Source organism: Brachionichthys hirsutus, unplaced genomic scaffold, assembly GCF_040956055.1.
Source record: "Brachionichthys hirsutus isolate HB-005 unplaced genomic scaffold, CSIRO-AGI_Bhir_v1 contig_589, whole genome shotgun sequence".
In the NCBI taxonomy this organism is placed as follows: Eukaryota; Metazoa; Chordata; class Actinopteri; order Lophiiformes; family Brachionichthyidae; genus Brachionichthys; species Brachionichthys hirsutus.
The window spans coordinates 1-21,972 of record NW_027180913.1 but is presented as its reverse complement, the minus strand read 5'-3'; the positions used below and the strand labels follow the sequence as shown (position 1 = coordinate 21,972).

General features: G+C 42.6%; 1 protein-coding gene and 1 long non-coding RNA gene across 2 annotated transcripts; one reads left to right on the top strand and one right to left on the bottom strand.

The window, feature by feature from the left end:
* Positions 1–2,157: 2,157 nt before the first annotated feature.
* On the bottom strand, positions 2,158–13,719 carry LOC137916897 (homeobox protein Meis2). The gene is made up of 7 exons (XM_068759855.1): positions 13,708–13,719; positions 13,041–13,267; positions 11,546–11,687; positions 11,271–11,321; positions 10,865–10,915; positions 10,244–10,393; positions 2,158–2,280 (listed from the first exon to the last, which is right to left on the bottom strand). The coding sequence occupies exons 1-7, from the start codon at positions 13,717–13,719 to the stop codon at positions 2,158–2,160; spliced, it is 756 nt and encodes a 251-aa protein (XP_068615956.1).
* Positions 13,720–15,685: 1,966 nt separating this feature from the next.
* LOC137916898 (uncharacterized) lies at positions 15,686–21,036 on the top strand. The gene is made up of 3 exons (XR_011106545.1): positions 15,686–15,781; positions 19,618–19,701; positions 20,456–21,036. It is a non-coding gene; the product is annotated as an uncharacterized lncRNA (long non-coding RNA).
* The last annotated feature ends 936 nt before the right edge of the window (positions 21,037–21,972 follow it).

Here is a 21,972-nt window from a genome sequence, read left to right as displayed (position 1 = left end):
GCTCTGTGGATTACAGGTCACTTGTACTTATGTGTGTAAGATAATCAATAGGCAGTGCATTTCTTTCTCTCACCCCACTCCTCTGTTGTTCCTGCAGTCTCCATTTACCATGCTTCTTGCTTTGCAAATTTTACAGCAAAAACTATTCCTATACTTCGTCTTTTCACCTGGATTCATGCAGTATTTTTAACTGATGTTATTACTTCAATACCAGAAAATAAATAACCAGATTTAGTGTTGCTTCTGTCATCTTTTTTTTTTAACTTAAATATTAAAGAAATGATTCATGTGCTTCATGCCCAGCTTGGTTTCATCACCCTCAATACTTTTGGTGGAATCATCAGTGTTAGAATCCTCCAGCTTGATGCTCATCATAGAAATATCTAACATCAGCCGCCGCCACCACTGACTCATCTCATTGCCGCTCCTCTTTAAGATGTGCTTCAATCACAGAATCTCCCTGAAGGGTCAGAACTTAATTATCGCATATCATCTGTCATCATAACAATCATCTTTACTTAATTCGCTTGTCTGCCCTGATTGAAATTCAGATTAGATGAGGCTAGGCCTACTGCTGATGAGCATTTGCCCTGCTGGAGCGTCCTTTAGCACGATACTGTTCAGTAACTATTAATTTGCTTGTCTCACAACAGCACAAGGGCTCTTTTACTTTCCACGTTACCACATCTAATACTACTGAGCCCTTTTCATCAATTGTGTTTGTGGCGTTGGGCATATGGGGCCAAACGGTCCGACCTTTGCCGACAACGCGACTTTAGGACTCGCAACCTAAAGATCTATTTTTTTGTTCCTTTGGCCCCCAGCTTGTTTTAGCGGGTTTCCCCAACCACAGGTCCGCTCACAGTGACGACCAGCACGGCATTCAACAATTCAAAACACAAAGACAGGAACCAGGGAAGGGAAGCACCTATATACGCCCCCCCCCAATCAGTGGTAAATGGGCCACAGGTGCTCCCTCCCACACCTGCCTGCCTAATTACATCCCATCCGGTTACATTCTGAAACTGTCAAACAGGCATATCCTGTTTCATCGCTAAGGCCTAGCTATCATCAAATGAGGCAGTGATGCAACCAGGTCTGACGCGGCGTGCTGCAGAGGTCAGCTGTGGCCTTCCGTCTGCGGTCAGTAATTGTCAAAGTCTACAACTTCTGCCTAAAGGCGAGCGGATGATTGAAACAGCTCCACCACAGGCACCCATTCCATCAATACATCTGATCGCTTATTGGCAAAACAATAACTTTGAATGGCTTCACTCTGGAAACGAGCTTTTACAAAGTGTGTATGAAGGTTTCGGTGTAGACGGTGTGATGAAATTTCATGCAAAACCATGGACGCGGCCAAAGGACACACACAGGCCCAGATACAGATTTACACACACACACACACACTGTGCAGCCAGTGAAAGAGGATATTTCTACATTCAAAATAAAGGAAAGAGAAGAAAGCTGCATTAAATAAACAGTTGTATCCACACAAGGTACTGATGCTAGGGCTTACCTTTAAATACAACGCATAGCATATGCCTGTGAGAATTTGCTTGTCAAATTTGATGTGGACCGTGACAAAAACATAAGGCAGATAGCAGTGATTTGCGCATGGCGTCTGTAAAAAAATATATGCATTTGTTTTGAAATGCATTATTACTGTTTGGCAGGTCAATGATACGAAGCACACTGAGATGCCATTTGGACGTGTTGCGCGGGCAAAGTTAATATGGTTTAAATGCAAACAAAACAGGCAGACATATACTATTAATGACCCGCTTTTGTTCAGCTCTCTAAATAGCAACATTTCTGGAAAGCCCTTCTCTGGGTTGGTGGATCGCAGAGGCTTTCATTTGTACGTGAGTGTAAAAGAAATCGTCATTTTTAGGTGTGACTGTGTATTTACACTGATGCCCGTCAAACAGCAGGATAATCCAGAGTGCAGAAGAAAGAACCTGGACATCTTTGTATTGAACGGTGTGCCATCTATTGGCTGCAGATTGCACATTAGACAGGGTTAAGTGTTGGCAACTCTACCCGTGCATGATGATTAATATGTCCCACATGGATCTGTGCCTGCATTTATATGTTCGGTGCACAAGAACATGCTTGTATGTGTGTGTGTGTGTGTGTGCCAATTTCTGTGCTGGCTCACTCACCTTGCTCACTGCTGTTGTCACCGCTCTGTGAAGCGTGTCCCCCGCTGGAGGGCCCCGGTGTACCGGCTGAGTGTGTGGAGGTGGCGTCATCATGGTCTCTCCAGGAAGCTGGGTTCTGAGGTTTGAAAAGAGCAAAAGCGAGCGTGGGATCCATCCATCCATCCGTGTATCCATCCACATTCCCCAATCGAAACCGCAAACCAGGAGCAGCAGCAGCAGCAGGAGGGGGGGGGGGGGGGGGGGTAGAGAGGAAGAGAAACAGAAAAAGAGAGACTGCATGAGCATGATGGGATCCTGAGTGACAACTATAAGAGTCTACAAACACTGCTAGGATCCTTAGCCTGCTTATATTGTCTCTGCAAAATGAAGAGCCTCCTACCTATATTCCAGCGAGCAGACAAATCGTAGGTGAGGAGAAATAAACTAATGCACTAAAGCAGCTGGCGATATGTCAAAACAGTGTTATCAGAGGGTTTCATTAATGCATGAGAGCAAAACGGAGCACTGTAAATGTGCCATTTGATTTTGAGCACTGCAAGTGGGGCACTTGTGAGTAATTGTCTAAACACATATGGCGGCACCCACTGGAGTTCGTTTATACCGTAACCGATTGAGACTTCCGTGTCATGTGAGAAATATAGAGGTAAAAAGTCCAAACACACCACAGCCACCATTAATCATTACCACTGTCAGAAATGAAAATAAGATATGACAGTGATTCTCCTGCTAATGTGCCAAAAATGTGTGCGCACCCGCACAGATATACACACACTTGGAGGCTCGTGGGCGTACACTTACACACAAATGCTAATGACATAATAGAGCAAGAAGTATAAACACACACGCACACACACACTCACTTTTATATATACAAACACACGCTGAATTAAAAAACAAAATGTTTAGATCTCTGCTGGCTAACTTTAAAGAAATGTCAAGTTAAAAAAAAAAAGCCATTGATTTTAAGATGTCTTCCTTCCAGCTTTCCCTCCCTCTACAGCTCATTTTCTATCCTTCCTGATCATTCCCACTGCCCTGTCAGTGCACACAGGGAAACCGGATTTTCTGTTGTACAGGAAAAGCTTTATCAGTGCCACATGAAGGCAGGCTAGAGGTGGAATTTCCTCTGCCATTCAGGCAATAGAAAGACAGAGCGATCACGTCATGCGCTGCGCTTGCTCCCGCAAACACGCCGCCGCAATCAAATGCATTCTCCAAACATCCTCTAGAATTGATATGGCTTCATAGCTTACAAAACCCCAGCTCGTCTTTCCCAATTTGACCTTTCACCTGAACATGCTGACAAAATGTTGGCAAATCCCAATATTGTCTGGGTTCTGAGCGAAGCAGCCCCTTGAGCTGAGCCAAAGCCAAACAAACACAGGCCTGCACCAAGGCTTCCCACAAACCTCAGCCCACTTCTCAGTCCCCACTATGGGCTTTTTTCTCCCTCAAAGACACATAAACACATATATATACATGCGAAAGAAGAAGGAAAATGTACACGCCGCAGAACATTGCAAAAAATAGACCTTTTTTTTTTTTTACCATTTCGTCTAACTTAAGCGGTGTTCCTGATGAACTTCTTTTCCCTCAGCTCCTGCTGGAGACGAGCCTTCCTGCCCCCGTCGGAGTGAACCGTGCCGGCGGACGACAGACAGGATAAAGCCTGGAGAGTGGTGGAGGTTTGCAGGGAAACAGAGGCTATAAGACAAGTGTTTTCCGAGCTCCCCTGTGTGTGCAGTCCTGATGTGCTGCTGCCTGTGCTGCCTCTATGCCTGTGAGCGAGGCCCTTTTATCTGCTACGTTTTGGGGGAAGGAAGACTGTTTTGTCAAACAGCTCAGAGGTGAAAACAGCAGACAGAAACACACAAGGCCCTTCAGACCCTCTGCTCCACTCAAGGTCCTCTCAGCGTCAGCTGTTCGCCGGATGGCAATCAGATAAAGAGTTCGGAGAATTACCCAGAAGAGGGGTAAGAAGACGGGTGAACAATAGCACATGCGTGGGTTTTGGATAATTGTTATGCGTTCGCTCTCTGGGCTAACACTAGACGTATTCACCGTGTGCACAACATGGAAACGAGATCCGTTGTTATAGCAATCTTGTGTTGTTCTCAACACAACATATGGCGAGTAAAGTCACTGATGTAGCAATCAAATATCTCAAAGTGCCCTAATCTCATTTTTGTCATATGGTATGAAGAGGGGAGGAAGAAAGAAGAGGTAAAATCCCTCACCCCGCCTCAGCGTGCATAATGTATTAAAGCGGAGCTCGTTGTTCCTAAAGAATAAAACGGCCGGGTTCTACATCTACAACATGATGAAAGACAGACCTGGAAAATCCTCCTGCTGCACTTTCACAGTCTCGCTCTCTTATTTTCTCTCTCTCTCTCCAACACTTGCCAGCTATTGCCAAAGCATGGCTTTAATGCAACGCACTGAATCGATAGGACTTAATTTAGCTATCATTGCAGGGTAATGTGTCATTTTTTAATGGTGCTGGCACTAAATTAAATTCAAAGACACCTCAGCTAATGGTGCTGAAGGGAGTTCTATTTTGCTGTGATTTTTCAGCCTGCGTGTTTAATGGGCTTGTGTGCAGAGACGTAGATAAAGCTTTGTCGGTTTGTTTCTTAGAGGGAAATTGCAGCCGGCAACACTTTATATGACCCGCTAAGAACACAGAGGATACTGACTTCCCCAACATGCTGTAGATATCTTTGATGATGCACTCTCCCCTCTATTAAAGCACACGTAAGTCATCTCTCATTCATAAAGCTGTCTGCAAAACGAGACGACAAATACCGCAAGAAAGGCCTTAACTTTCCAAGCACAACAAGACGACAAAAGCAACAGCCTTTCCTCCCCATGAATAATTTAGTGTACCTCTCTGAGCTATGGAGGGTGCGCCAGCAGACATGCACCGCACAAACACAAGCATTTTGTCAAAGCCCTTGTGCGTCTGGTAAAGTTCAAACAATTCAGGGCAGCGGGGGGGGGGGGGGGGGGGGGGATCGTGTCACCCAAATAGTCTTCTTCAATCTACACACGAAATAGAGGAAGAAGCAAAAAAGGAAAAGGAAAAAAGCCGCTAACCCATGTGACTATTCCCTAAAGCTGGGCATAATTAGGAGTCAAACATGGTTCAATCCATGCTCTTCACTAATTGTGTTAAAGAGCAGTGTAACCATGTATGCATGTTTTAACACATGCATACATGTCCTGGCGATAACACACACACACACACACACGCGCGTGCACACACAATAGGACTAGATGGAGAATAAAATACAAAAGAAGCATGATCTCTGGGGGCAGCCTTTTCTATTTGCTGGGGTTAGCAACTGGCAGCTGATAATACAAGTTGTAATTAATATAAAAGCAGGAGACAATAAGGGGAGGAAGGCTTGTAGTGGAGCCAGGCCACAGGAGAGCAGGAGAATGCTGCCGTCTCCTCTGCTTCTGTCCCCTGTTTCTCATTTACAAACACCTGCCTGGCACAATCTCACTTCCGTCCCTGCACTCTGCCTACATCCCCAGGAATTTCAAATCAAATTGATTTAGCGGCATCATTGAATTTCCCTCAAATTCCCCAGGAACCCGGTGGAAAGTGAAGAAATCTATTGGTAGCTGTGTAAAGTAGGCTGAGAACGACGAGCCGTGTGTGTGTGTGTGTGTGTGTGTGTGTGTGTGTGTGTGTGTGTTACAGAGCCACTGCAAAGAGCAGCTTCAGGGATCCTGTGCTGAACAAGTACAGAACTGCTGACACACCCGAAACATACAGGATCATAAATCAGAATGCGTGCAGATATTTCAAGACACATCTTGCCACGTGGTCTAATCGGAGAAAAACTCCTCAGACATTCTTGTTGGCTTGAGAACATAATTATGTGCTGCCACTTACAAAATGTGAAGGTGCACCTTTATTGAGCTGAGCATTTACAACACCCTCTATTTTCCAGAATAAAAAGAAGTCCTTTACTTAGCATCTAGTAATTCACAGGAGCGTGTTTTAACAGACACAATGTACTGACTGCTTCAAAAACTTTCTCTGGGGCATAAACGCCCTTTTCACACCTGTAAATTACAGATTGCACTGAAAAGAAGTATCTCAAGAAGAAGAGATTAACAAAACAAATGCAGTTGTTATTGTGATTTGTGGATTATGAAATGGTCAGGTTTTATAACTGTCATGGACGTTTTTATTAACTTAGGTGTTTTAATATTTAGGTCATAGTTAAAGGTGCTATTCTTCTGCATTACATCGAGTGGATCTAATAGTTTGCTCCCTGTAAGATAAGAAGAACCAAAATAAATCCTTATTTAATGCAAAAGTTGCAAATCATAAACGGCTAAAAGTTGTCAAAAATGGGAAATTAATGGCAGATGTTTTATAATCATCAAATAGATTGTCAAGTGTAATTCATAATGTTGAACTATCTGCATTCTGTGTGCAGCAGCTGTTTGTTGCAGTCTTTTGGAACATACATGCACTGAAAGGGAAAAAGAGTGTTGGAGATGCAACAAGTGAGCCTATAGCCTCTGTCCAGTCACGGTATAGCGATGATTAGATATGGCTGCCAACGGGGCCCTCTGAACACTCATCAAATAGGAAACGTTAAGCCAGACGTCCCGCCATTACAAAAACAAGACTGAGCAACTCAAGTCAACGACGGGCTTCATGAGAGGGGAGCGGAGAAATCCGAAAGAAGGTCCCTGAGGAGAACAGGCCTAGTTGAATCAGAACACCTCCGACACTGAGAAATTCCATGGTTGAGCGGCTCGGCTCAGCCCGAGGCCTCGCTGCACGTCTGCAGAGGGAGGAGGGTGCATGGGCTGCAGCATGGATAGTGACGTACAGAGACAGGACATTGCTGAGCGACCATCTCCACTTATACACACAGTTAATCACAACACAGACACAAGATGAGCTATTGCATTACTTGACTCAACCTGTGACATCACCACCACGTCTGACCAATGGTCTACAGCGATCCTTAGCCTGTACCAGAAAATCGAGTGCAAACAGAAGGCTTTTTTTTTTTTTTAGCTTTTTCCTTTTCCAGTCATGCACAGTCAAGATAAGCTTCGCCATAACCTCAGCAGGAACTACTATCAGTCCCCGAGGAAAGCTCTCCAAAACAAAGGGACGGGACTCGTAAATGCTGCAGACTCTCTGAAGAAGAAATGTGAAACCATGCGAAAATCCAAAGACAGATTCAAAAGTCTGATGCATATGCATGGCGGGAAATGAAAAGCCGTCCTCCGATATGTAAGCTTTGTTGAAAGAGCGGCACAATAGCACAAAGGCTAATTCATTAGAACAGATAATATTCAGACAATGGTAATTCTATTTGCCTCCCTAATTGGATGTAGCACAGAGGAGAAAGAAATTGTATTCATTAATTAAAAGACAAGAGAGCAAACCATTGACAAGCACGCACGCACCCACACACACACACACGGTACCACCCTTTTACAAATTTACTCTTTCATTCCATCACCCTTCATGTGTAATACAAGATCTTTTTTTTCCTTTTTATTGGGATGGGGTTGATCTGAGGAGGAGGGGGCAATGAGTTAGAAAGCACTGGGTGGGCCACATGATTGAGATAGTCACCGCAAGCCAATAGGGGAAATCAACAGTGTCAGCAAGGACTCATCCGGCTCTCCCTATAGCATAATCCAATCATCTCTAAAACAATGCTGCATTCAAGTGTAAATACAACTGGTTTTATTATGCTCCGCTGCAGGTATGAGGGACGGAAACCGCACGGCGCAGCTGTTAGGTTTCTCCTTAATATCTAACACAGAAAAGGAAGAAAACACACACATGCTGTACACACATGTACATAAAATAAGCTCAACGGGCCGCCTTCACAGTCAAGAGCCTCATCATCTCCAGAAAAACCAACTTTCACCAAATGAGATGTAGCCCAGGGCTATATATTAAAAATGCATATCAAAGCAAAGAAAATGGACGGGAGAGACTCTAACTAAATAAATTAGCATATCTAACTATCAAAATGCCTTAGTCTGCTCGATGGGAAGCAAGGACAGAAATTAATAATAAAACAGAGCCAAACACAAATGAATAAATAACGTAAATTATTCCACACATATGGGACAGAGATTGTTTCAGAGAGCAGCTGCAAAAGTTTTCCAGCCAAATGTAATTTCTGCACATTGTTTCCCATATTCAACGTTTTAAGCATGAAAAGCTGGGCGACCGGGTGTTTACGCTGGTGAAGCTGCAAACTATTTAAACACAAGGCTGCCATCATGTTCACGTTTTCAACTCAGCAGTTTCACTTTTTTTTGCAAACATTATATCCACTGAAGCATCGTGGTACACACACACACACACACTGCTCAAATATTATGCATTGTACTTACAAATTATGACATAATAATATTTGTCAAATCCAGCTATAGAATAAAAGAAGTGCAATGGGAAATAAAATATCCCCTCAAAACTGAGCTAATGAGGGGGCCAGTCCAATTGACTTCAGGATAAATGACATGCCATGCACCTCTCTTTGTTTATTGCTGATGCTGATTTGCTTTACTGGCATATCACATTTGTCTTTTAGCAAAATATTTCCCACAATCGGACTGATGACAACGCTGGTGCCTGAGCTCTGGAGGCACAGTTGGAAATTGGCTTTGGTATCAACCATCTGCCGCGAAACTAAACAGGCCAGTTTATCTAATCTCTGCAATATAAACAACAGCATGCCTCATTTCTACACTTGTGTTGGAGGACCACAATATTGTAGTTTACACCGTATTCCAAACCAACGTCGACATCCTCGTTCTCATTATGCCCCGCATGTCACCCTTTGCGGGGCCGCTGCGTGGCCCTGGAAACGCGTTCAAAGGGAATCCACCGGTGTTGGGCCTATAGCCAGACCCAACAGATGCAGCGCAGTGACTTTGCATAACACTTAAATCTGCTTTAATTCCTAATAGGCTTGGCCTTGAGCAGCGCAGATATTAACTAGTCACTTTGCTTTTATCACAGCCACGCAAGACGCAATATTTCAAAGATATCAACTCCATAATACACTGTCAGCTCGATCCATATTGTGGGGGGGGGGGGGCTGCGTTTATTACACCGAAAATGTACGTTTTAAACCAGGAAATCGATCGTCAAATTTAAAGCTACTGTACTTCAGGTGCATATAATTGAATTCAACATGATGGAGCCTCCAGCCATAAAATGGAGAGCAGAGGAGAAAGTCACTGCAGCGCAAACCGCACGGCAATCAATGCGAAACAATTAAACACATTAACATCAACAGCAATGGAAGGCCTCCAGACGAGCCATCATATGCCTTGTGAACTTGACATTGATGGTAAGCCTTTCGTACTTAGATCTATTTCAATAGGCTATACCACTTTCTCCACCTCTGCAGCAACAAAAATCCACAGCTTTACGCACACACCAGGCCCTCTGCAGCTCCCACAGCCCCCCCCCCCCCAACAAAAAAATAAAGCCCTCTTCTTTTTAAATATTGGCCTAAAGCTGCAGCTTAACGCTGATACCCTGATTTAACGTTAAACCTGCGCAACAGATAATTGCCTCGCGCTTTTTTTTTTTCTTCCAGCGCGCAACTCTCTGTAGCGCAACTTTGCAAGGCAGCGATATTCCACACGCGCACCCTCTAGCACGCACGCACACGCACGAGCACGCAGGGACGCATTACGCACACATGACCGGCCCTAATCAAAAGACTAAAACAATAACCCAGTCTATTGTATCACATCTAGCTTTTGACCTTAGACCATCGATCGGCAGATTTTCCTTGCAGAACAGCGCATGCTCTATTTACTGATGGCACAGCGGGGTCGCGCACTGAGCAGCGGCTATAAGTAGTATAGAAGGATTACTGAAACACAAATCTGATTTTTTTATTATTATTATTATTAAACAGTTTATTATTAATATGCAACGCATAAAAAAATCTGTAAAGCTCGTGAGCAGCAGAGACGCATGCGCACACACACACACACACACACACACACAAAAACAGCACCACGTAATGGATAGAGAGAATAAAGCCTCTGTTACTTACGTGATCTGCAAGGTTGGTCGACGATCCCGAGAGTTCTTCATGATCTGATTTCGAGTTGCCATCCCGTTCGTCAATAACTAGATCTATTGGCATTTTTCCTTTCAAACAACTGATGTACCGGTGGCAAAAATTGTCGCAGAGCTCGTGCACCTATAAAAAAAAAAAAAAAAAAAAAAGGAGGAAAATATTTGTTTTAGGATGGAGAGAGCAGCCAGTCCAAGAATAACTCCAATAAGGGGCGTCATCGGCAGCGAGGAAACAATAGCGAAATGACTGTGGTGCGTATTTTTCTCCTGAGACTCGAGCAACAAGTTGAAGGACAAAAAAATAAACAGCACGCCGTAAGCCGGGGAAATAATGAGCTATTGGCTCTAAACCTGTGGATCGATATCAGTGCGCAACGTGAGCAAAGCGACTCAAATGTATTTTATCGATATACATAAATAGTCGACTAAATATAGGAGCATTTTTATTAAACATTTGAAACTTTTTCTTGATCCATGCTCGCTATTTTTAGTACAGCGCCTTTAATAAATGCAGCAACATAAAATTAGCCCACAGGCTGTTTGTGAAGCCTTAAGGGAAAAAGGCTTGAATATAAAGATTTATTATAATATTTACCTTTTCTAATTCCAAGAGGTGAAACCGTAATACTTGTATGGCTTGTATCATCTGGAGAAATAGAGCACAATAAAGAGTACAGTTTACTTCACAATATTTGCAAGGCGATATTATTTTTTATTTACAGTTATTATATGAAAATCTGCAAGACAAGTAGGAATAACTAACATTATTTTAAATTGAAAGGAGAATGAGGTCAACCATCACACACCGGTCAAATGAGCCAGTTTGAGGTGCAGACTGAACAATGGTCACACAGCTTCACCTCAAAACTGATCTGACATCTGTGCGGAAGTTGAAATCATATGTTCACATATTACTGCGTGATGCCGCGGACACTCCAAAGAGGGTATAACCACAGCGACGCGGCAATTACAGTGAGACAGAGGTCAGAATGGGCGCTTACCAAATTGTCCAACTCTGGATTTGATGAAAATAAAGGTTTTTCTGCTCGGACCTAAAACAATAAACCAAATGTCAAAGTCAGTTTGACACGAAATGTGCGTGGAATGCATTCTTCATCCATGCAACTATTACTTTAGTGGAAGTCATGCGCACACTTTAATTATATCAATAAACATTTGTATTGCAAATAAAAAAATATGAATCTGGCAGAAATCCATATGCGCCATGACGCAGCCACAACATATACAGATAGATATTTAATATTTCCAAATTGACCTGCTTGGCAAAGACAGCAATATCCTCATTGAAGGAGTCTGAGGAGCAGACGTCGCCGCCTGCTACGCCGGGCTCCCTCGGAGTACACGTCGCCAACTCGCACTTCTCAAAAACCAGTGCGAGCAGTGGGAATAATGGGTGACTGCAAGAGGGGAAACACAGCCTGAGTACACGCAAAACAGCGGCTCCACAATGCGCGCTGCAAAAAAATGTCTATGTCCGCTCCATGCACAAAAATATTTACTTGTGGAAAAAACACAAGGTATATAATTTATTTTCCCTCGGGATTGTTTTAGATATTTTTTTCTAGGCAGACCGAAATCAAAACAACAAACCTGGATTTGGAATCATTGTTTTATTTAAAAGCTGGTTTGTGTTTGAAGCATAACGCATCTGGAATATTTTAATCCTGATTTGGAGACATTTTAGACTCAATATGATATTGATTGACTTGTTGATGCTGACATTTCTTGCATTGCCAACTAGAAAACGGCCCGAGACGTCAACAAAGATACAAAAAAGGACTGACACGCACAACAGAGCGTTCACTGGGCTTCTAGACAAATTATTCAGCCATGTAGAAAAAAATTCACGATGAAATAACCATTGCGTTAAGACGCAGACGCACAGAGGCACCGTTCCTTTCTTATTTAAACTAGTGTTCAAATTGTGGCAGGCCAGTGGATTAAAACCTAATTTCTCTTTCAGCATTATAAAATAGTCACGCAATTATTTTTTAGAGACTGCATTATAATTTCAGAATGAAACTCTTTGTAGAACTTGACAAAAGTGACATCCTTTTATTAATTTATGTCGTTTATTTTGCGTCAGAACAAAGAAGTTAATGCGAGAACTAAAGAGATGAAGCGGATTTATTCTGCTCTACACTCGGGATTATAACGATGCACTGGATTATAACTATCTGCGTGTTCGTGAGAGCATTAATAAAGTTCTGCGATGCTCCGCGAGCGCGTCTAAACACTTTCATTATTTAAGAGCAACTTTTTAAAGGTATAATTATAAGTCTGTGTGTCAGTGCAAAACAAAGAATGAAAAGTTTAGAACTAAATAAGAATTTAAATAAATGCAGAATATTTCACGGTTATAAGTAAAATAATTAAAGTGAACCCAAAACAGGGAAAAACTTCTCTAATGTTGAAAAGTGTTTGCATTATATGTCCTTGCTGTCTGTGATAAACGAGCGTCCCATATTATTTCACAGCTTGCATTGTCTTCCTCTTACTTACTGCTGTCTTGACGATGCCTCCTAAAACGCGTCTAAAATTTCACATCAACAAAACTCCATTGACCAAGGGGTCCAAAATTACGATCCATCCTGCGCAAAAAAACTTATTTATAGACTATATATGTAGTGGCGTGAGGGATAATCCAACAAAGCAAACTTATAAAAATAAAAAAAAAGAAGAAAAAAAAAAAGAAAGAGACTTCGGGGGGGAATCGTAGACGTCGGCTCTTTGGTTGATGCAAACCTTACCCATAAATTTGATCTTTATCCCTCTTTAAAACGTCGTTGACAGCGGAGCCCATGCTGGTGGGCATTACGTTTGGATGAGGAGCGTGGGCTCCGTAGTGCTGGCTGGCGTGCAGCGGCGGTCCGTGGTTCAGATGGTGGACCTGCGGGAGCGGCCGGGGCGCATGAGGGTCCCCGTACATCGACGCCGTGACTCCGTCCATCCCACCGTAATGGGCCAGTTCATCGTACTGGGAATAAAAATCACAGGAAAAGTCAACGAGCAACCTAAACAAATATGGAAAGAACAAAAAAAAAAAAAAAAGCGTGCGCGCCGTCTCGTTTGGATTGTACGCAAAGCTGTTGCGCAGAAAAGTGTCACATATTACATCTGAGGAACGGTTTGCCATTACCAAAAACATTATCGTTTAGGTGCTCCGCGAAATAGAGTTTGCTGGGTGCGAAGAGCGAATTAGTTTGGAGTCTCCTGTGAAACTGCTCCACGACTGTCGGCAAAAGCGGAGGCTCTGTCACTTTGCTTGAAGCGCAGGGGCGCAGAAAAAATGTCGAATAAAAGCGCCTTTGATAGGAAAACTTTGTGCATTTGCCACCACCCGGACCAGAGGTTATCGATACGAGGGCCTCCCTACAGTGGATTTGAGCAACTAAGTGTAGGAGATTTAAAACCTACCCTTTGCGCCATCAGGCTGCGCTCCAATAAACTCCTGAATCTGCCGTATATTTAATATCCCAGTCCCGGTTAGAAAGTGGTTTAATGGCGAGATTCCTTCTCCAACCAACTTTGCGACTTCTCCTATGAGCCAGTGTGGTTCAGTTGAAATCGTAGCATCAGGGAGTTCTGCAAAATTGTTCTTGTTTTCCTTCTTTCCTCGGATAAAAAAAAAAAGAAAAAAAATGCGCAAAAGTAAAGGTTACAATCGGCCCATCAACAACCTGCATGTAACTAAACTGTCGTGTCTCATGGCTTTTTGCCACTCCAGCTGTCAATCAAAGCCAGAGGTTGTCAAGGTAATGAATGAATGACGGTTGGTGATGATGTTCGAGAAGGACGAATCTTTTAAGTCCGGTTTTTTTATCCCGCAAGTCCGCGCGTCTCCTTTAATGCGTCCAGATCGCTATCTTGTTTTATTATCGCCGAAAAAAGAATGGAAAAAGCCGTAGAAATGAAGAGACCGAGACTCGGATCTTTCCTTTCTTTCCCCCCCCGGTAGGTGTTTCGTCTATCTGGCGAAGCTGAGATGAGTGAGTGTCAGCGAGTGTTGGCAGGTTGGCTGCTGGCTTGCTTATAGAAACGGAGTCAGTACGCAGCGCGGAGCGGTGGGCGAATGAAATGACGGATCCCGGAAGTCGTGGTGGCCATAGCCAGTCCTGCAGCAGCTCCAGAAAAGAGAGAGGAGAGACCAAATCGTGCGATATGCAGAGAGGCGCGGGGACGGCTTCAACTCCGCGCTGGGGGTAAAAAGGCAAAGCAACGCAGCTCCAACTCCCACCCAGTTCCTTTTCACGGAGAAGAATCCTAAAGAAAAGAGCAGGAAAAGACTAAATGAGGAAGGTTTGCCAGCGCGGATTCTCTGAGTTAAATAACACACAACGCAGGCTGCGTTAAACGTGAAATATTCATATTCAAACTTTTACGCACAGCTGCAGTTAAATAATGGTTCATACTTATAGCCATGGTAGAAGTTTAAAACGTTATTCACATGTATCCTTACCCACAATAAAGTTTAATATACGAATATCACTCTTGCTCTCTGTGTTGTGCTTGTAAACCAGTGTGTCTCATATATGCGTAATACCTCCTAATCTTACAGCTAATTATTGCTCTGGTCTTTTTTTCTTTTTTTTTTAAGCAAATTAAACGAGAGGCAACACCTCTCCAGCCCCAGAATGAAGTGTTCCAAGAAGAAAGAGGATCTTTTGTGGAAAAAGTCATTTTGTATGTTTCTTTCGTCCAATCCCTGTTCTTGATAGGAATCCATGCCTTACCTCAGAGCAGTCAATTATCAAAGCTCCCCAAGATCGTCAATCATGTGAGGGAGATTGAAGTTTGGAGGAGGAGCAACGCTCCGGCCATTGATTGCAGTGATGCCGTTTTTAGAGTCTGGGCACTTTTACGCACAAAACAGAAGCAGGCCATTTATCCCTTTTAATATTTAGTTCCATCAATACTAATATGGCATCGTGGCTGCATTGACAGTTTCTTGCATAAAGGCTCCATTTGCAGCTCCGTGACATTTTTGATGGTGGAAATTAATTATTCACAGGTTAGGATTAAGGAAGACACATCACGCTCTGGGAGATGGGCTGCGGCTACCGTTGGAGGGTCAATAAACTCTCGCAAAATACCCAGCAGAGTTGCTCAGGGTCGATTACAGAAATAGCAGTGTGTCTTTTTTTTTTTTTTTTTCAAGGAAAAAGGTTTAATAAATGAAATCGTGACAACAGTTATGTTTGTTGGCATAAAGGGGGGGTGGGAAGTGCAGGACTGCAGGGTTTGACAAACGGCTGTGTGGACATTTCAGCGCGCAATACCCCGGGAAGGAGCTGCAGAGCGGTGCGCAGAGAGCCAAGGCATTCACCGCGTCTCCAACTCTCTGCCACTCTGTAAACACAGCCAGCTCGGCAGACCCTCCTCCACTGCAGAATGGCATTTTCATAAGCTAAATATCGTTCTCATTGATTTGTTCACTAACGCTTGACTTTTTTTTTTTTCTTCCTGCATCCTCCATGTCTGGACAAGCCTGGTAAGTAGCAGAGACCTTCCAGTGTATCTCCCGCTTTGTTGGGGACGCGTGTCCTTCCAAGGTGCAGCAAAGGGAAAGTTTGAAAACGGAACTAGAAAATCATGCAAATTGTATTTTCCGTACAGTCTTTCCTGCTTTTACGCGCGTGTCGTATTTTCCAAATATCAAAGAGCTCGAGTTTTTTTTTTTTATATTGATTTTATATCTCGCAACTTTATCGGCATTTATTTCACATTTATTGTGGAAATATGTGATTTGCCCCCGAGGTGAGTGATGCAAACACCCGAAGAGCGTGCGAAAATAGCAGAGGCTAATTACGCGTGTCCAATAGAGCTCCACAGAAACAGATCCTTCCCTATAAAACTTCCAGCAACAACTTCTAACGACGTGAGATTTTTAACTCCCTCTTTGTGAACTACTTGGGTAATTAATGAAGCTATAAACACAAGACAACGCCATAAACAATATTTAGGTTGTGAAATAGGTTTAATTCTTTTCATAACATAATCTGATGAGATATTACACACGTCGACGTGTTATTTTCTAATTATATTTTAATTTTTATTCACTTGCTAGTTGAGTAAAAATCTTTTTTCTCATTAAAAAGATAAATTCTTGCGCAATGTTAATCTTCTCCTGCTGGTAACCTCTCAGCCATTTCCAGGAGGATTCCTATCTCGGACAATTACCCATTTTTAATGGTTTCATATTTTTACATGCATGTGACTTTCACGTTTCGAGCCTTTTCAGGTGCACGCGCACACAGCTCTGACGAGCACGAAAAAATAATCAGAGGATGGAATTATCAGGCGGTAAAATTTCATCCGGTGGTGTCAAATTGAGGTCAGTTTAGGGTTAAAGCTCTCGGTGTCCGTGTGGGACATGGCCAGCTGCGTTTGGATTCATTAGGGGAGGGGGGGGGGGGGGGGGGGTCCATTTCAAGGAAAACACTACTGAGACAATAACCAGACTAAAGATCCACTGCATGTCGCATCCTAGGAGGCGCACCAGGACCGCCTGCATGCGACCGAGCACCAGCACTGAACTCCCACTCCTCTGTTTACCCGCTGCAGGATTTGCGATCCTCTCTCCCTCTCTTGCCTTGCAGGGCTCGGTTTTTCACACACACACACACACACACACAAGCCTGTTGCTAAATATGGAGAGAAATGCATTGTTGATTTAATTCCCTCAAAAAGATTACTGATATGAAACGGGCTTCAAATCCTCTTAGTGACCTTAAACACTCCTGGAGAAACAAATGGCGCTCAACCGCAGGAACAAATAAAATCGCCCTAATCTTGTTTGTAACTTTGTTCTTCTTTGGCCCTCTTCAGTGTTTGAGATTATGTAAATCAGCTCAGCTAATGTATACAGGGGCCGAGATAAGACTGGATCATAGAGTGCCATATTGGAGTGGCTCAGGAAGAAAAGAGCCTGCAACCGATTCAATGAAAAATAAAGAATAGTTTCGCGATTTATTATCACACACACGTATTACATTTATATTATTCACTAAATAAATGTCATGCAGTTGTGCGTCGTCGCCTGCTCCCCAACTGTGAAAAGGCAACGGATAAAATGTATTAATCATTTCAACATATTGCATTTCGATTGACCTATTTGTCATTAAAATAGGTTTTAAATACATTTTCTTTTTGACTATTTCATAATAATTTAGCCTCTGGTGCAGAAAGCCGTTTCTTGCTTCAGTCGTCCACATCTGAACTCTTTTTGACCCCCCCCCCCCCCCCCCCCCCGGACTGAAATGTGACTATAGGGTTTCAGAAAGTGGAGTGAGCAACTCAAATACTTGTAAAAGTTTCGCGACTAACTGTAAATTCTTCAGCTCCAAAGCCTCATTTTCCCCTCCACCGACTCTCAGAGTCTGGTGTCAGAGGGTGAGCAGAGGGAGGAGGGAGGCAGAGTGAGAGGAGGCCAGCGCCGAATGAAACAGTGGCTTTTCGCTTCATGCGCTCAGGAGAAAATAAGCTGCCGTGTAGCGACACCTGGCGGCCGCAGCGGGATCGGGGCCGCCGAGAGCTTGGCAACAAATAAGAGAAGGCCCATAAAATAAAAGAGAGAATTAATTACTCAATTTAGGCAAAATATTTAAAAACATCTCATCAAAATTACGTTTTGAAAAAACGCAACATATCTTATTATAATTGTTAACTTCCAACAGCATAGTAAGGCGCATGCAAAATATGAATATCATAAGTCTGATTTTAAGTGAGCTCATTCGGGTTTCCCAGTCATTTGTTGATCATTCTAATTTATTTGCTTGTGATTTGATCATGAATTCATTTTGTATTTGCATCCTTTACATCAGACCGTATTACAAGATTCTGACTTTTGTCCTAAGAGCTAAAAATATTTTCTTAGTAAATTATGTATTTTCTTTCATTCTAAGTTTTCAAGAGTTTGTGCATTTATCTAAAAAAAAAGAAAAATTCAAATGAAAACAAAGCTAGCCTTCACAAAAGTCCAAGTCATTTAGATAAAATTGTTTTTGTTTTCATCTTACCCAAAACATTATTATTTTTATATGCTGTATTAATTTGGAACGGATTTTATTATCAGTTTTAATTTTATTGCCTTTAAAAAAAGGAAAATATACAAGCAGTAAATGTTAAATTATCACTCAAGTATTTAAAAAAAACATAAACGGAAAAATGATTGTATCACGCGTAAAAGAAAATCTGCCCCCCCCCTCGTTGGACCTCTCACTCTGCCATGTCTTCAGCCGACTTGCAGAGCCTCAGCTCCGCTCGGCTGTGTCACAGTTGGCCGCGGGTCACCGTCCAGATTAGTGCGCGTCCTTAACGCCTGTGCGGCTCCACAAATGCTGATTTAATGAGCTTGCGTTGGGTGTTTGTCCCAGAATACCTGGTGTGCATGTGTCAGGCTGTAATCTATGTTTCCCTTTAACACGTGACTTTAGGGACAGCTTTATACCTCTGGAAGACTCTTCTGCAGATTTTTACTATGATTTCGTTCGTCTTTTATTTCTGGTATTGAACTGGTCGAAGCCTATAAGGCCCGTATCCAGCCATATTACCACATGTAATTGAGAGAAGTTTAAATGGAGGCCGGGAAACCGAGGAGTTAATAGCGGTGACCCTCTCGCTGTGCCTCTGTCGCTCATCATTTATCAGGCTTAAGGGGCTTAAACAGGCAGCACAGACCCACCTTTTATTACATATCAAACCCTCTCTCCCTTATCTACATTATAGGAAATACATGCATCGTTGCCTGTTATGCGGATTTGGAAATAGAAACATGTCCAATAAAGTCGCCCTCCTCCGCTGATCAGAGGAAATATGGCTTTAGGCAGTGCAGACACAAGCCCGCCGCTTTAAGCCTTTATTAAATTGTCTTAATTCCTCTCTCCGCGTTGAAATGAATTTTAATTCCACTCTTTTGCTGTTTGTCCAGCGTGGAAGCGGGGGGGAATGCGAGAGGATATGTTCACGGTTCCAATGCGATTATAAAGTAAAACACGCGGCCTCGAAGCGCAACTTGTCAAGGTTCGAAATAACTCCACGGAGCGTTGAGACGCGAAAGAATTGCGGTTATTAAACAAAAGTAGTAAAGAAAATAGATTTGCATACTTTGCATCAGGAAAACTACTTGCAGTAATGGAAGCTGCAGTCACTTAAAATTAAGTTACCGTGGGAAACAGAAAATCAAAAGTTGGGAATTCATTTTAATTTACAGCTATGCTGTTTAGGATGATCAGTAAATGCAACTAGTAATTTAAAAAATAAAATGTTGTGATTAAAATAAAATACATTTCATTGCTAAACTCCAGTTGTATTTCGTATTTTGGACAGGAGAAAGAAATGCTGGCACGATGTTTCAGATGAACTTGAAGGCCGAGCCTAAGTTGTCTGCCGGTTTCCTCCAAGGAGAGCTCAGTAAGTCAGCCTGAACGCAGCTGCATGCGCTTGGAGTGATGGGTTTTGATATTCCAGTCACACAACAGAGTAAACACTGCTCTCCTCTTCAATAAACATCACTCGGTTCCATATCCTCCATTTGAAGCACTGAGCTAACCCAGGTCTGTAATAACATTTTCTTAAATTTGTAAATTAAAGTTTACTCCCCCATCTTTCCTCCTGTGTGTATGTAATGTCAATTTTGTCGCAAATTCTTTGTTCTCTGAAAATGTTTGTATGTGCTTAAAACATAATTAAAACAAATTTTGAACATATCTATTTTTCTCTCCTTTTTTCCTGCAAAATGTGATGTTTTTTTCTGCATCAGCACACATGTAACACACACACACACAAACCTATTAATCTAAATGATAACCCACTTGCTGTCAGGGTTTCTTCCCTCTCCACTAGCCCTCGTGGTTCCTCCCATCACAGCATGGGACGGTCCCAGCAGAAGAAAAAAAAACTAAAAACACTGCTGGACCTTTAAAGAACGCACACGACATGCTTAAAACAACACAGTCTTACCCGTGACTCCACTTATAGTAGAAAACAATGCAGGTAAATAAATGCAGATGGTTTGTTTGTGTTTGTCCCCTTGCTATTTTTTTCTACCCCTTGTTTATGTATTCCCATTTCTCTCCCCCCCCCCTCTCTCCTCACTCTCCCACCACCAACAACCTTCTTCACTCGCTCCTTTCCTTTCCTTCCTCACTCAACTCTGGTTCTGCAGGAGTTCACATGATCAAGCGTGGAACCCAGATAATTACCTGGCATTGTCAAATAAAGCGACCACTGATTCAAATGAGGAGTGAAATATCAAAGACCGCCGTTGCTTTTGCAGCCACTATTCATCCACGCAGGAGACGGAGAGGAGATCTGAAAGCTCGGGGACCTGCAGGGAGGCAACAACAACGCTGAGCCTTCCATTCTTACATAAATGTCACCAATGGAAGCAACAGAACCAAACATTCCCGGGTTCACTCGGAGCAGCGTTTTTATTTGTATCGCATATTCTTCTTGTCCATTAATAGCTTGTGCTATCTCTCTACGTCTGCAAGAGCAACTTTAAAAAGAAGGATTTTGCTATATTCAAGGGCCTTGCTGATGTGGTTTTTTTTTTTTGAGTCACAAAAGGTCAAAGGTTGAAAATTCACAAATGTGAATGCACCTGAAGCCGTCACAGGCGGAGCAGTCACGCAGCATCTCCTGTTATAGAGCAATTATTCCATGTTGTCAGATGAGATACAAAGAAGGGAATAAAAAGAATCACTGAGAATAGACCTCTTTTTTTTCTTTTCTTTTTTTCATTATTGTATGGCAGTGCATGCAAAGGTTCATAGTCCTCAGCTTTAATTACTGGTCGCTCAGATAAACGCAGCAATAATTCATAATACACACAGTTTGCATTTCATTTTCCACCTGCTGAAAGATGCAAAGGCTCAAATGAACTTTTGCTGCTTCTGCAACATATAATCTAATATGCTGTGTAACTTCTCCTGCCACATAATGACACCTTGATTCGAGCGGGGCTGACAACAAGACCTCTGACACTTTGACACAGTAAGTGGAAGGTGATCCCAATGAACAATGTCATCGCTCTGGAAACAACCCCGTACGAAAAAGCTAATTTTTCCTCCCCTCACGTTCGAACTAGACAAGCGGCGTCCTGGGATTTCAAGCCAGCACAGATAGAGTACCTGTAATTTGACTTGCCACATCTAAATGGAAGCTGAATAGGTTACATTGTGAAACAACAAATAAAATGCTTGCAACGCTTTAGCGAGTGTTTTTCATGGTTGGAGGCGAAATGGGGTTGGTGACGATGTTTGAGTGTTTAACTCTATAAACACACAGGCTTCCATCCCTCTGGCGTAAGGGAGGCTCCTAGGGACACTTTGCATGTAAATATTCACAGGCTGATGGGATAGGCTATTAATTATTAAGCACAGAGAAGAAGTGTAACACTTTAGCATTTAACACGTGTATCTTATTTTTTATTTACCGCACCAGTGAAGGAGCATTTTGAGGTGAAACAGGACATTTTTCAGGAAATATTCCTCCCGCCGGGCCCTGTAAAAATAAGACGATGACTTTGAAGAAATAGAAAGCCAGAATATATGATTCCTGTTTGACATAAAAGTTTAAATAAGTTAAACCAATCACAGCAGAGTATATATTTTTTTATGCATCAAATGCAGAGGAAGACCTTTGAAAATGTTGTTTCCTATGATACGATGCGGACCTCTG

Bases quoted from the DNA above. Each gene is read 5' to 3' on its own strand.
- LOC137916897 (XM_068759855.1), bottom strand. The intron at 11,688-13,040 runs GTAAGGTTTGCA...CCCCTCTTGCAG, and splicing joins GATAAAGATCAAATTTATGG to TCACCCATTATTCCCACTGC. The intron at 11,322-11,545 runs GTCAATTTGGAA...TTATTGTTTTAG, and splicing joins TTGCTGTCTTTGCCAAGCAG to GTCCGAGCAGAAAAACCTTT.